Source organism: Tiliqua scincoides, chromosome 4 (genome assembly GCF_035046505.1).
Source record: "Tiliqua scincoides isolate rTilSci1 chromosome 4, rTilSci1.hap2, whole genome shotgun sequence".
NCBI lineage: Eukaryota > Metazoa > Chordata > Lepidosauria > Squamata > Scincidae > Tiliqua > Tiliqua scincoides.
In genome coordinates, this window is record NC_089824.1 from 117,826,878 (window position 1) to 117,843,216 (window position 16,339).

At 41.4% G+C, this 16,339-nt stretch overlaps 1 protein-coding gene across 1 annotated transcript in view; it reads right to left on the reverse strand.

Annotated features, from left to right (window-relative positions):
* Positions 1-16,339, reverse strand: part of TRMT1L (tRNA methyltransferase 1 like) — a 29,573-nt gene that overhangs the window by 2,018 nt on the left and 11,216 nt on the right. The window contains exons 6-15 of the mRNA XM_066622797.1: positions 16,120-16,249; positions 12,694-12,817; positions 12,104-12,183; positions 11,344-11,569; positions 7,692-7,904; positions 5,578-5,768; positions 4,466-4,544; positions 2,969-3,135; positions 887-946; positions 40-160 (exon numbers count right to left, since the gene is read on the reverse strand). Of these exons, the coding sequence (XP_066478894.1) occupies positions 40-160; positions 887-946; positions 2,969-3,135; positions 4,466-4,544; positions 5,578-5,768; positions 7,692-7,904; positions 11,344-11,569; positions 12,104-12,183; positions 12,694-12,817; positions 16,120-16,249 (1,391 nt within the window). The remainder of the gene's footprint in view (positions 1-39; positions 161-886; positions 947-2,968; positions 3,136-4,465; positions 4,545-5,577; positions 5,769-7,691; positions 7,905-11,343; positions 11,570-12,103; positions 12,184-12,693; positions 12,818-16,119; positions 16,250-16,339) is intronic.

Genomic DNA, 16,339 nt, shown 5'->3' on the forward strand with positions numbered 1-16,339 from the left:
CCTCATGCAATCCACACACAGTAAGAACATGTTACTTACTTGGGCATGTTCATTCCTTTAATACTGTGTCTGTGTATATTATAATAAAAGGCAGGATGCTCAGCATTACTCTTCTGTCGCTTTGTTGCAGCATGGCTCATTTCACTACTCTTTCTCTTACCTGAAACATAGGAAAGGTTTAAGAATGCCATAGCAGTAACACCCAAGGAAAAACCTCTAAAATCCAGACAAGCTGAGCTGTGTGACCTAGTGTTCTGCCAGATTTCCAGTCCAAGTTCCGCCTGGAGAATTATGCCCACTTTAAGCTAATTAACCCCCTTTCTTTCTCCAAAAATGACCCTGGACCCCACCAGAAGGATAGCTCGCCTGTTCAACCTGCAGAGGTCCTCCTTCCAGCTTTTCTGCCCACCACTATAGCAGCACTTTAGGTCTGCTATACCACAGGTCTTGTGCATGGCAGCCAAACACCAATCTCTGTCTCCAGCAGTCTGTTCCAGCAGTCTCCAGTCCATTTACCCACCAGCATTTCCAGTAATCCATTAGCAATTAGTTCATCAGTCCATGTCTCCAGTCTCACCCTTTCCTCCTACTACCCACACCCAACTGTGCCTTCATCAGGTGCTTTTATGCTCCTATTGCCTTCAAGTGGCTGCAGCTGTGCAGTACACTCTCTGCTGAATGCCCAGGCCTTACCCTTAAAGGGGCCACTGCTAACACCACATCCTACCTCCTCGCCAGATCTCCTTCGATTCCACTACACCTAGCTTATCATACAGTGGAAAAATTTTAACCCTTCATAAATAAACACTTCAGTACTAGCTTGTTATATTATCTTTAGTCCCACATCCTGCATAGCAGGTACTATGCCAGATTAACAGCTACCTACCATGTACAACGTAGTAATCTGGTGCAGCATCTGGTATTTTAATAAACACACCACACTCTTCTAAAATACAAGGAAATCAGAATTATATTTTGGTCATTACAAGGAAACAAATTTTTGAAATAATGAATTCTAAGGGGGCTCAGCAACAAAACGTTGCATCTCTTCAATCTTATTTGCCCACTTTGGGCTGTTAGACTCAAGTGGATTGATTTCTTCCACAACCACCCCATCTTTTGCTAATGATATTCTTCAGCTACCCACTTCAACATTTTGTAGGTCCTGGAGGTCACTAAGTACAATCAGGCTGGGTTTTTTTGGGTGGGGGGGGAGTAGAAACCACTATCTTTAAGGCACAGAACCACTCAAGTTCGCTATTGGTAGACAAGAGGACCCGCAACAAAGTGTTATCTCCCCGGCAATGCCTAGCCTTAGTTTAAGGCATAAGGGGACCCCCCCCCGAGTGTTCTGTTTTTTTTTTTACACACCGACATTCTTTGTCTTCAGAGCATACTCAGTCTGCATCAAGCTTTTTGGGGATACATGTCTTTAATCTACTTCTGAGTACCTAGAAAGTCCCAGGAGTATATAGAAACAACCACCTTGTTTGGAGGTGTTCAATAAATTTACTGTTAGGCTACAGAATGTTAGAGTAATTGGAAGAATACAGGCTGTCTTTGGGTTCTGTTCCAAGCATTCACCTGGATGGCAAAAAATATATAGCAAATCAATTTAAAAAACAAAGTTTCTTTGCTCTGGTGATTTAAAAACAGCCTTGCTGACCTTTGTGATGCAAGATAAGAGTCATTAAGAAGACAATCCATCAATCAGTCCTCCAAGAACTTAGAAAGCTCAGGGGGAAGGGCGGGGTTCACTGGAGAGAGAAGGATTGATGGATTGTCAGCCAGTGCCCTCTCTCTCATTAAGGAGGCTATTGTTAAAGGACTATTCAGTTTTTTGAACTGATTTTAAAGGGGTGCATTTTTCCCTTCTCCAGGGATCAGCACATTCCTTCTAATTTGCAGTGGCCATTTGTGTTGAGTCAAATCCATGTATAAAAAATCCTTGCATAAATAGGCTGGACCTGTACCATTATAACCAAAGGATTAAGTGTAGTTACATGACCTAGTTTGTATCGGTTAGTCATTCACCATATCTGAGTGCTATGGCACATACTGAAATCTGTCATAGTTTTCAATTTGCTGACACTGAGATAGGTGTTTATGTAGCACTGGTGACAATGCACTGTATGTCGCTGTAATTCACTAGTGACTATGAGCTGGAGTGCTTGTTTAGCTTTTATTTTTCCTGTCAATATTACTCTGTTTGATCCGGGTTTGTTTGAAATCCACTTTCTGGGAGAGGTTATTATGCAGAAACAGGAATTCTGATTTGGAAGCCCATGAGAATGAATCTACTCTCCCTTTCAGGCTCCTAGAAAGAGGGATGTGTGGTCTCCATGGCAAAACCATAGCTGTTGTTGACACATGGAATTCTGGAACAATGTATGATGAAAAACCCACAGGCAATGCTCAGGGGGGCCAAGTTATTCCTACTTCAAGCTGAAAACTGAGCAAGAAGCTTTCTGTAACATGATTAGAAACTGACACACATTGTGATCTTCAAAGGGGTTAAAAATGCTTGCAGAGGCAGGATGTTGCATTTAAAGTGAAACTACTGGGGAATTATATTGGGGACAACTGTACTCTGCTGCATCCTGCTGAGTAAGATGCAACACTTTTGCTTTACTCTTCAGTCTAAAAGTATGCTACTTTGTGGCCATGTCACCTTTTCATAGCAGCTGTCAAACCTCTTATTCAGCAGGTAGAATGAGGTATTAGTCAACAAAATAATCTTTTACTACTTGGAGACTGGAGCTGTCAAAGCATGTATTTCAAATGAGAAACATTACCACAGTAGCTAAAACCATTTTGACCAGATTAGACATGAAACACTTCAGTCAAACTATAATAATCTTACGTGTTTATACATTAAAAGCCCTTCACTACAACATTCAGCAATTGCTTTTTAGAGCTTCCTTTTGAACCACCACCAGTTTCTCAACTTGTCATTGTATCTTCTCACCTTGTTTGTTGTGGCTGCTGGGATGCTGGCTTAAAAACTGCTCACGTGTTGTGCACTCGGCTTCACATATTACTGTTTTTAGAAGTGTCTGGATGTCATCGAAATCATACTGGTCTGCTCGAAACAACATTCTTCTGAGAAATCCAGTGTTGAAGAGGGATCCTGACCTAGAAAAAAAACAGAAAAGCATGTTTGATAGTATAATTAATAAACTAATTACATTCTTTTATAAATAATTCTGAAACAAGAAAATAAATTATATTCAACCACCAAAGACAGAAAATGGTATTGCTACTTTCACATTAATTCAGTTATGCTGCAAGGTAAGCATTTAATCTAGTATTATGAAAGCCAAAGTTGCCATGAGAGAGCGTGGCTAAAATATAGGAGAGGTAATTTCATTTTGGGCTGAAGTTTCTTTGGATTCAAAAAAATTGCCTACTTTTAGTGCCTTTATTCCGAGTTGCTTTAGCTATTTAAAAAAAACACTAAAGCACTTTAAGGAAGCATTGACAGTGCATCTTGGGGAACTGCATAACCAAAAATATCAAATTAGAAGAAAGAGAGGAGACTATGGCCCTTCTGAGACATGTAAAAGTTCCATTCAACTACATTAGTAGTACATTAGCATTAACTCACTTCACTTCTCCCTGGGACATCCCACCCTCATGTGAACTGAGTGGTGGTGGGGGAAGTATTCTTGCTGCAAGCAGAAGAGCATTCTGATAAAAGCAAAGTGGATTGTAGGTATGCCTTAAATTTGCAAGATGTGTACACAACACACAACTAAAAGGATAGGAAGATAATTGGCTTGCTGATAGGCATTTGCTGTGGTTTGATGTATTACTTCTACCAACAGAAATAGAAGAGCTTTTTCAGAAACAATGATTACTTTGTAATGGTACAGAAAAGGTACTGGGCAAATTGACAATAGTATCTAATGACAACTTCTAATCAAGGACAAAACTGCAGGATGCCGACTTCTTGATCCATGGCTACTGAAAATTCTTAAGTCACACTGAGACAACACCAGCAGGCAGAGCCTATGCCTTTTCACTTATTTACTTAAAGCATTTACTCTTGGATCATTCCACACTTGAAACCACTCACAACCATTAAAATCATAACATAGTTGAAAAAAACACACAGTATCAAAAGCAGCAGGCACTAAATACTCAAGTTAACTGACCTCATTCTACAATGCCCTCCTAAATAAGCAGGTCTTGCACCCTTGTGTAAAAACCAACATAGCTGTGGTGAGCCTCATCTGAGAGGCCATTTCACAACCCTTGCAGAGACCGTCTTCCAAGTCTTTGAAGTATCAGGGGGATAGAAATTTATTTTTGAAAAATATCTGGGATATCTAAATATCTATTTCTGTATTTACATAGCAGACATAACCCATCACATTACCAGATATAGAATTGGCATCACAACTGTCAGTGTTTCCTAAGACATACTTACCTGTCTAGTTTAGGATCAAGAAACTCAACTTACCACAAAGGACCAAGCTCAACTGCTGTCTTCCCTGTCATACTGCTGTGACAGTCGCATGGGAGTTGCTTATAAGGGTTCTCTGTATAAAACAGCATTAATATTTCTTTTATAAACAAATGTCTGAAACGTGATTTCAAAAATCATGAACATTAGTGGGAAATTAAATCAATTATCAATTGAATTATCAATTAAAATTATCTTATCAATTGCTTTCAACAATGCTCTAAAAAGTCTGGGAACCCCTGGCTTAGAGGCCCTAGAGGCTGCTGCCCGATTTATAAATGCCAAGGAGTATGGCTATAGTGGTGACTAGGCAAAAATGCTTCCCCCCTCCAGTAGCAACTTGTTTCACCCTTGATGCACATAGCACAATCTGCCCTGTCAGTTTCATGACCCAACAAAAATTGGGACATGACCCACTGGTGGGTCCTAGACCCAGAGTTTCAGAACTGCTGCTCTAAGCTATTTTGGCATTAGAATGTATGAATCTGGGTGTTATCACATGTAGGTGCCATTTCAGAAAAGAATGGGAGATTTTAGCAAGGTTAAAAAAAATTATGAAAGAACCAGTTGGGTTTATTTTCTCTTTGTTATATCTCAGAGGAGCTTAATAAAGACAGTAGGCAGTCTTTGAGCACAATCCTAACCAACTTTCCAGGACTGGCATAGCTGTACCAGTGAGACATGTGCTGCATCCTGCAGTTGAGGGGCAGTCATGGAGGCCTCCTCAAGGTAAGGGAATGTATGTTGCATTGCCCTTATGTTGGTGCTGAAAAGTGGGTTAGGCTTGCGCCCTTTATCTGCCTAGAGTGCTAGGATGGCAGAATTCTAGGTTAGAACAGCTGCAAAGCTCAGTGGTAGACCTTGAACCAGCTACATCTTCATGTACCTCACAAAAATTATTGCAAACATAACTCTGAGGTGGGGGACTTGCGTACGCTTGGAGCATAACTCTGAGGTGGGGGACTTGCGTACGCTTGGAGCAAGGGAGAGTAAAATTATGCCGAACTTTTCAACAACTGGGGGGGGGGGATGCATGAATTGTGAAAGATCTGTTTTCATCCCGATACATGAGCTGTAACTCACAGTAGTTTAAGTTAAAACATAGGTACCTTCTATCATGTTGCCCTCTTTCTTAAATACTCTCTCTTCGCACCACTGACAATGGATGAGATATCGAATTTTCTTGACAGTATCATCAGCAAAAGTAGGTCCTCTCAATACTCTCACCTCTACTAGCACAAAATGTTCAAGAGCCACTGCAAGCAAAACTTCAATGCCTTTGTTGCATCGTGCAGCAGCTCTACAAAAAGATATACCATCAAATATAGTTCAGCAGGGAAAGGCCCACTCTTCCAAACACGTGTATAGATTTGACTCTACATGGAAAACTCCTAATTTCAGAATGTCTCCGACCGTGAATTCTTGCATCCCCAGGGCTTTAATCTCCACGTACTAATCAATTTCATGGAATGACGTTTTAGCCTTATTTTCTTTTTTCCATTTCAATACACTTTGCCATTAAGAGGCCATCAAACTAGATTTTGAATATAAAACAGGATTTTCATTCCAAATACATTTAAAAAACTGTTGTTCACAATAGTTTTTAAGTACATCTGGCTGAATCCCAGCTTATCACTACACTCATAGAAGTTCCTTCCATTCATGAATGTATTGGCAACCTTCAGTCTCTAAAGACCATGTCATCGCGCTCTGAAAGGTGGCCCCGGCACAGAGTCCAGCGTGGCCGAAAAGGCCAATCCGGGAGCAACAACCCCTTCCACACCGGGAGCAAGTGCAGTCTGTCCCTGGTCTGCCTCCCTGGCTATGGGCCTTCCTTCTTTGCCTCTTAGCCTCAGACTGTTGGCAAAGTGTCTCTTCAAACTGGGAAAGGCCATGCTGCACAGCCCGCCTCCAAGCGGGCCGCTCAGAGGCCAGGGTTTCCCACTTGTTGAGGTCCATCCCTAAGGCCTTCGGATCCCTCTTGCAGATGTCCTTGTATCGCAGCTGTGGTCTACCTGTAGGGCGCTTTCCTTGCACGAGTTCTCCATAGAGGAGATCCTTTGGGATCATGAATGAATGCTGTGCTAATGCTAGACCCCTTCTGCTCACAGAACAAACCCTTCTGTAAGTGCAACCCTCCTACTGCTCATAGAAGGAGCTTCTGCGAGTGCAGCAGTAAGCTGGGATGTATTCCATGTCTTCACTCTGGGAATTTTTAGAATTTTGTGACTAAAAATCCTTCACAACAACATCTCAGATGAAGTGTGGTTCAGGCCTCACTGAGGTAGGAAGCCTGAGTCTGGGCTTCATATTACCTGTAGGAGCTCATGATTAAATGCTCTTCATATAAAAACATTCCCTCCACATATAAAACTAGAGGGTTTTTGGAGATATATAGAGAAGCAAGTAGCTATGTCAACTCCCATCTGCAGTATTAAGTAATGATTAAGCTTAATAATATATAGGGCAATGCTGGATGTAAGATGTAGGGATGCAAGAATATTCCTTTCTTGCACGGATGAGTATAATTCCTCACTGCTTGAGATGCTTTCATAGTTCTTCAGACATCCAAGCCAGATGTAATATAAAAGCACTATGTGAAGAAGACTAAAGGAGCTGCAGGCTCGCACTCTCCCCCCTCCTATACACAAGAATAAAAGTTGCTTATTTTGCTTGAAGAACAGACTCAGTTCTGCTCTTTGTTAACTAATCTTAGGGCCCCCTTTTGCATGCAGAAGGCCCCAGATTCCATTCCTATCATCTTCTGGTGTGGCTGGGAAAGACCCATCTGAAACCCTGGAGAGCAACAGCCAGTTAGTGTAGACCAGGAGCCTCCAAACTCCAGCCTGTGGGCCAGATCCAGTGTGCCAGAATAATGAGGCGTGGCAGAAGCAAAGCCTTACCATTACACCCTACAGTCACCTTTCTTCATGCTGGCGCAGAGCCTTCTGAAGTGATATATAGTGGAAGTGGCTCTCCAGCGTGAGGCTCTGAAACCACATGGTAAAAAGAAAGGTGGCTGCAGGACAGAATGGTAAGGCTTCATCATCACTGCACTGTGCCTGGAATGATTATTCTGGTGGAACTTGGGCCATGGTTTGGAGTGCTGGTGTAGACAATACTGAGGTAGATAAATCCAAACATAATCCAGAGCACATATACAATGCGGAAATCACTCAGTGCCAGAGTTGAAAACAATCACAGTTTAAAACTAAAACAGTACCTTGCCACAGCAGCAACTACCATCCTAGCAGCGAGTTCCTTGTAGTACTCTGTCCTGACAATGTTGCAGCCATAATGACGCTGAGCCACGTGCCGAGCCTTTGAATAGAGAGAACTGATATCCGTTGATGTGACTGACACAATTCCAAGGTTTCTTACATTTCTAAAAGCCGCATCAAGAAAATTAACAGATGATCCAAATGGATCCAGATGTCTGTGGGATGGGGCAGGAGAGAGAAAAGAAAAAAATTATTCAAATAATTTAGGAAAAGAGCTTTATAGCATAATTGTTTACTCTATTTTTATTATATCCCACCTTTCTATATTAAAATACAGTCAGATGTTTCACAGCATTTAAATAATAAAAAATCACAACAGTAATTTTAAAAAGCAGAACAAAACAACCAGTAACCTTAAAAGCAACAGTAGAGTACAAAATAAATAAAGAAAGATCAGATCTTTAATTCCCCTGAGGTCATTAGAGTGTGGTGGTGGTAGTAGAGGGGATGGTGACATTTTTAAGGTCCACCTAAAAACAGGCAATGAAGGGGCTGGGAGGATCTCTCTTGGAAGCTATTCCACATGGTAGGCACTCCCCCCCCCCGTATGCTCACTGCATATCTGTTGGCAGGGGAGCAGACAGAAGGGTCTCAGTAATAAAGTGCTCAGATAGGTTCATATGTGAGGATAAGATATCCTGATCCAAGATTCTGGAGGGGTTCATTGATCAAACCCAGCATACTGAATTGGACACTAGCAACAAGTGAAGTTGGTAAAGCATTGACACAAAAGCTCAATTCACTGTCCCTGAACAGAGTCCTGGCAGCTGCATTATGGACCAATCAAAGTTTCCAGACTGTCTTCAAGGGCAGCCCCAGAATCCAGATGAGAGTAAGAATGACCTTGGCCAGATCCTATTTCCTTAAGAAAGAGTGCAGCTGGCATACATGATGCAATTGGTAAAAGGTGCTTCTTGTCATGATTACTACTTGGGCACCCAGAACTAGATCCAGGAGTAGACAAAAAAAAATATAGTACTAGATGTCATTGGCAAGGAGAAAAGATGGAAAATTGCGGCACTCTGTATGCCAAAGGCCATGGGATGGAGCAGTAGTTCCTCAGTCCAGCCTTCTGAGACCTACTCTCCAGAAATGACCAAAACCACTACAAAATGGTACTCTCTAGTCCAGTAGTTCTCACACATTTAGCATCGGGACCCACTTTTTAGAATGATAATTTGTCAGGACCCACTGGAAGTGGTCATGACTGGAAGTGACATCATCAGGCAGGACAATTGTTAACAATCCTAGGCTGCTAATCCTACCCACACTTACCCAGGAGTAAGTCCCATTTACTGTCATTGTGAAAAGAATATACATACTAGCTTGTTAAAAGTACAGGTCTGTAACATTTCCCAAAATGCAGTCACATACCATGGGAGCATCAAGACTAATATATTAAAATAAAAATACTGAAATGAATGGGGACCCACCAGAAATTGGCTCGTGACCCACCTAGTGGGTCCTGACCCACAGTTTGAGAAACACTGCTCTAATCATATTCTAGCTAGATAGTCTAAAAGCAAACCACAGTTAATTGTACTGAAAGCTGCTACAAGGTCCAGCAAAAACAGAATTGCAATCTTCCTGTCCATCTCCTGGCACAGAACATCTTCAAGGTGACCAAAGTAGTTTCGGTTCCAGGCCAAAAATCAGACTGAAACAATTCTAATTCATTCAAGAAAACCAGGAGCTGGCTTGGCACAGCAGAGACAAACACCGTGCCTGAAAAACAGTGACAGTCACTTGCTATGGCCTCCTTAAGGGTCCGATATCTGTTCTCAATGAGCCATTTATCCTTTACATAAATAAGGTTGCAGTTCTATACTTACCTGGGAGTAAATTTCATTTATTTGAATCATAACTGTACCAAAAATGTCAGTGATTTCAATAAGAGTTACGGCCCAGTCCTAACTAGGCTTTACAGCAGTGGAACAGAGGTCGTAAATGGCCACTCAGCAGTGCACTCTGCACACCACCTGAGGCATTTCAGAACTGACACCACAAACAGCTACACACAAGACCAAAGGTAAGCTGACAAGGTGGGGGCAGGTGGGTGGCAGAAAGGGGTAGATACCAGTGGCAGTGACTTATGCCAGTATCCTAGCCTGTTCCTTCCCCAATTCCTTCTCCATTACTTTGCTCAGACCTATGCCAGTAAAATGACTGGTGTAGATCCAAGGAGACCCAATGGGGCAGAGAAGTCTTGACCCAAGGTGAGGGAAAAAGGAAGTTTCCTTATCTGTGAAGTTCTGATCCTGGTGTGGGAAAAAGGGGATTCCTGGCAGGATGGGAATGCTCTCACACCCCTGACATGGTAGGATCAGCTGACTAACTAAGTCTCTTCGCATCAAGGGCTGACTGTTAGCTTCAGTTCATGTAACCGAGCCACATCAGCCTCTGCATCCACATTCATAGTCAAACTGCATCAATATTCATCTCCTGAAAGTTAGATGTTAGAATGATCCCCAGGAGACCCTAACTAAACACCCCTTCTCCTTATCTTACCTGAGCAATAAATGTGGTGGGCAGAATTCAGCTTTTCCTATACCAGGAACAGAACTTCACAGGTTACTTCGCCCCTGCTGTTTGTTGGACAGGCTTAATCACCAGACCACTTCTGGCGTGGCTCCAATAGCAACTGTGATGCTGAGCCTGCGCCACAGCCTAAAAAACAATCTCCTTGCCTCCACAAGGTCCCTCCCTAACTAAAGACTCGGGAGGAAGGAGGAGACAAAAACGGCTATTTCTCTCCCACTTTAAAAGTGCCTCAGACAGTGCTCTCTCAGTCAATTCCCTACATCTTGTGAGGTAGGGTCAAACTGAAGCTAATGGTCAGCCCTTGGCACAAGGAGATTTTGTTAGCCAGCAGACCCTACCTTGTCAGGGGCGCAAGGGCATTCCCATCCTGTCAGAAATGCCTCCTTTTCGATACCAGGGAACAAAACACTCCCTTACCTCAAGGAGACCTCTGCAACTGCACCCCCACAAGATGCAGCGTGCACTCGGCTGGTGCAGCTGAATTGGTGGGGGTGGTTCGCAGCTAATATTGGGCTGTTAACTATGTAAGGGCGCAATCCTAACCAACATTCCAGCACTGACATAGCTGTGCTAATGCGGCATGCGCTGCACCCTGCAGTGGGGAGGCAGTCAAGGGGGCCTCCTCAAGGTAAGGGCATCTTTGTTACCTTACTTTGGGGCTGAATTGCGGCTAGACCAGTGCTGGAAAGTTGGTTAGGATTGCACCCTAAATTAAACAATAAATGGTAGATGGTTTCTCCAACCAGAATCTTACTTTTATCTGCACTGAAATTTCACTAGTACTTACTCCAGTTTTAAATGTTAAGGAAAGGGTATAAAATAAAACATTGTTTTCATTTTTAGATATTGGAAAACTTAAGTTTTACTCAGTTAAATTTTTTTTACAATATTTAAAATGTGTCTCAAAGTTTTTCATGAAATGAAAAAGTTGGGCAAATTTATATTGACAAATGCTGTATTTTGCACAGTATTGCCATTTTGGACATTTTACATCAGAGCTATTCTTGACTTAAGGATTTGATAAAAACAATTTAAAGAACAAACGCCACTTACATAAAATCAAATGCTCTCAAGTGCATGATGACATTGGCATCCATATTTGTCACCTCAATGGCAGGCAAGTTTTCTTCACCACAACCAACCTCCCTGTTCGTCACCACCTTCATCTTATTTAAATGACAGTTCTCCTGTATCATCATCACAGAATTTTCATTGTAGTCATTAATTGTGACCTTCACAGAATTTCTCAGATGTTTTGCCCACTGTAATCCCATTATACCTGCAGAGCAAGAGACAGAAAATGTTTCGTCTATCTTTGCAGCTGCAACTAATCCCCAAAGTGGCAACAAGAATGAAGACAACACTCTACAAATTAAAAAAAACTTTACCGTCTCTTCCACATAAAAGCAGCAGAATAGTAGTAAAATAATAGCTTAACTATAAATCACTCACTGAAAGGGAATTAACCAGCCCAGAGATATTTAGTGTAAAACCTCTGGACACTGAACATTATTATTATTATCACATTATTATTAAAGGCATATAAAAGAGTAAGAGCTTTTTAAATCATTTTTACAGAAAGACAATGAAAATTCAAAAATTTTCATTTCTGAATGCTAACTGCAAACACAGCAAATATTTCTCCTACTTAGAGTGATCATCAAGATTTTTACAGTTGTATTAAAAGTATTTATTTCAAAAATTTAATGTCCTACTCTTTGTCCCTCGGGTGCTCAAGAAGCTAACAGAATAATTAGACCATCACTTTTAGCAAAGAACACCAGGTAAACTAAAGTGCAGAACAATACACTACCAGTGGCTCCAAATGCATCCAGACATTCCAAAGGTTTTCGTTCCTCGGTTAGAACAGCTAAAGCACAGACTATCAATTGCCTAAACGAAGAGGAACAGAATCTTAATTAAAAGAAACACAAAATATTCCAATTACTGCTTATTCTTGCTCTATCCCCTTTAAGGACAGTTTCTGCTGTACAAGATTCAACATCAAACAGTTGACATTTACATTCCGTACTTAGCATTCATGTTGTTGTACTAAATCTAGAAGTTACAGACTACTGTTGTATTTTGTAGGTTTCTTAAAAAAAATTATTCATTATTGGTAGAACTAAAAAACTTTTCAGCTTTGTAATATTACAGTCCTCAATTTTACTTTTGCCAGTAAGTCCATGTTCACAGTGTGTACATTAGATTGTGATTTATTTTCATCTTAGCTTGCATTCTACCTTCATCATGGGTTTACTGGTTGGATATGAAAAATAGTCCCTCTGTTGAACAAGTGAAATACACAGGAACATCCACACTTAAAGGTTTATGTAAATATGAAAATCTATAACTTTTTAAATTCCTCCTATAGTATTCACATAAAATCCTATACAAACTTACCTGTTAAGTTTCATTTTGGGATTAAAATAAGAACTCGTTTTCTGTGGTGTAGAATAATTAGGCAGAACTTGCACATCTGTATCTGCTTCTTTCAGTACTTCATGTGATGTTTTAAGAGTAGGTACTAAGAATAAGATTTTCAGAATAGAAAATAGTGCATGAGAGAAACTGCTTTTGCATTAAAAAAAAAGTTCAAGAACCATCAAGATTATTAAAACTCCTCTGGTTTTAATTAAGTATCAAACAAGAGACATCTTAGGCAATAATACATTTAACTACTCTCAGAACAACTGCAAAATAAAGAACAAAAGTTGAGAAATTGCCTAGTACTAAAGGCAGCCAAAATTTCCATTCAATCACATTCCTTAAGCAATTCTTTCCATATTAAGGAGAGATTTATTCTTATGGCAAAAGGTGCAATTGAGCCTTTGAGAACATCCCAGATACTGTACTATTTCATATTCAAGGTCAGAGATGATCAAATCTATTCCTACAGATAAGTTTCTGAATCTTCCAAGAAAAAAACAGGAATTAGGGACAAATGCTTTGTCTGCAAAAAAACTGCCAGCAGGAAATTGGTTTTTAAATAAGATTCTGCCTTGTTTGATTGTTGTCTCTCAATGACAACTGAATCTAAAGGAAAGTGTTATGGTTCTGTTGTGCATATTAAAATGCTGGTAATATATACTTTATTATAAAATATTCTTAGAAACACCAGCTAATTTATCCAGATTAGGCAAACAGGGTTAAAAATTAAAAAGCAAAACAAAAAACCCTACAAAAATGCCTTTTAATGATCTAGGAGGTATACAGACTTAAGTCCTTGTAGGTTTTTAACAGTGTAGTTGTTTTTTTAACAGAACCTTGTAGGTTCTTAACAGTGAAGTCCTATATATGTGTACTCAGAAATAAGTATCATCGTATTCAATGGGGCTTACTCCTAAGAAAATCTGTAAATTGCAGCCTAAAAGTGGCTTTAAATTCTTGTTGGCTAAACAGGAATATAAATTTCTGTGCAGAGGCAATAATGCATATTCTAATTTCAACACATATTCCACTACAACAGAGTTTGGTAGAAGGTAGGTTAGGTGATTGGTAATAGATCAGCAAGGATCTTCAATTCCCAGTTATATTTAGTAGCCAGTTATATTGCAAGTTTAAAAAAATGATCTGCCATGGCTGGCAATTAGCAACTGGATGGTGAGGGAGGGAAAGGGGAGATAAAAGGAGACTTAGAGATGGCAGAGAAATTAAATGAGTTCTTTGCATCTGTCTTCACGGCAGAAGACCTCGGGCAGATACCGCTGCCCGAACGGCCCCTCCTGACCGAGGAGTTAAGTCAGATAGAGGTTAAAAGAGAAGATGTTTCAGACCTCATTGATAAATTAAAGATCAATAAGTCACCGGGCCCTGATGGCATACACCCAAGGGTTATTAAGGAATTGAAGAATGAAGTTGCAGATCTCTTGACTAAGGTATGCAACTTGTCCCTCAAAACAGCCACAGTACCAGAAGATTGGAGGATAGCAAATGTCACGCCTATTTTTAAAAAGGGAAAGAGGGGGGACCCGGGAAACTATAGGCCGGTCAGCCTAACATCCATACCGGGTAAGATGGTGGAATGCCTCATCAAAGATAGGATCTCAAAACACATAGACGAACAGGCCTTGCTGAGGGAGAGTCAGCATGGCTTCTGTAAGGGTAAGTCTTGCCTCACCAACCTTATAGAATTCTTTGAAAAGGTCAACAGGCATGTGGATGCGGGAGAACCCGTGGACATTATATATCTGGACTTTCAGAAGGCATTTGACACGGTCCCTCACCAAAGGCTACTGAAAAAACTCCACAGTCAGGGAATTAGAGGACAGGTCCTCTCGTGGATTGAGAACTGGTTGGAGGCCAGGAAGCAGAGAGTGGGTGTCAATGGGCAATTTTCACAATGGAGAGAGGTGAAAAGCGGTGTGCCCCAAGGATCTGTCCTGGGACCGGTGCTTTTCAACCTCTTCATAAATGACCTGGAGACAGGGTTGAGCAGTGAAGTGGCTAAGTTTGCAGACGACACCAAACTTTTCCGAGTGGTAAAGACCAGAAGTGATTGTGAGGAGCTCCAAAAGGATCTCTCCAGACTGGCAGAATGGGCAGCAAAATGGCAGATGCGCTTCAATGTCAGTAAGTGTAAAGTCATGCACATTGGGGCAAAAAATCAAAACTTTAGATATAGGCTGATGGGTTCTGAGCTGTCTGTGACAGATCAGGAGAGAGATCTTGGGGTGGTGGTGGACAGGTCGATGAAAGTGTCGACCCAATGTGCGGCGGCAGTGAAGAAGGCCAATTCTATGCTTGGGATCATTAGGAAGGGTATTGAGAACAAAACGGCTAATATTATAATGCCGTTGTACAAATCGATGGTAAGGCCACACCTGGAGTATTGTGTCCAGTTCTGGTCGCCGCATCTCAAAAAAGACATAGTGGAAATGGAAAAGGTGCAAAAGAGAGCGACTAAGCTGATTACGGGGCTGGGGCACCTTCCTTATGAGGAAAGGCTACGGCGTTTGGGCCTCTTCAGCCTAGAAAAGAGACGCTTGAGGGGGGACATGATTGAGACATACAAAATTATGCAGGGGATGGACAGAGTGGATAGGAAGATGCTCTTTACACTCTCACATAATACCAGAACCAGGGGACATCCACTAAAATTGAGTGTTGGGCGGGTTAGGACAGACAAAAGAAAATATTTCTTTACTCAGCGCGTGGTCAGTCTGTGGAACTCCTTGCCACAGGATGTGGTGCTGGCGTCTAGCCTAGACGCCTTTAAAAGGGGATTGGACGAGTTTCTGGAGGAAAAATCCATTATGGGGTACAAGCCATGATGTGTATGCGCAACCTCCTGATTTTAGGAATGGGTTAAGTCAGAATGCCAGATGTAGGGGAGAGCACCAGGACGAGGTCTCTTGTTATCTGGTGTGCTCCCTGGGGCATTTGGTGGGCCGCTGTGAGATACAGGAAGCTGGACTAGATGGGCCTATGGCCTGATCCAGTGGGGCTGTTCTTATTAACTGTGCTAACTGTTCATCTCCCCCACCTTAAAAACCTATTAACTGCCTTTTACCAGGTCTTCTCTGCAGTTCTGCTGGCCAGTTTTAGAGTTTTGAGTTCAAATCCCTGATCTGTGTCAACTCAGAGGCAAACTGATACTTTTGCTTATGCAAGTTTGTCCCAGTGCATCGATCATGGAATGCAGAAGGTATCTGGCTCCACACCCCCAGTCTGCATTTTGCATCTAGCTCCCTGCTAGTGGACTTCAACATCTAGTAAAGAACAAAGGAAATCCCACTTGCCTGAAGTCTGTCCATCCCAATCAATAACACATAATGAACAAAGCACAACATCTCACAGCAAAGCCAACAGGATTATTTACGTACTTACCTGGGGTATACCTTGATTCAGTTTCTCCTTTATTCACATGGCGGCTAATATGCCCTACCATATCACCCCTTCGAGTAATAGTTGCTGAACAGATAATACAGTGATAATGGGATCCCATCTTTATGGATATCTATAATAGATATCGTATGCAGAAATAAGGTCATCAGAAAAAAATTAAAAATGCTGCAATGCATAATTCCTTGCACTAAGAAGCCTGCCA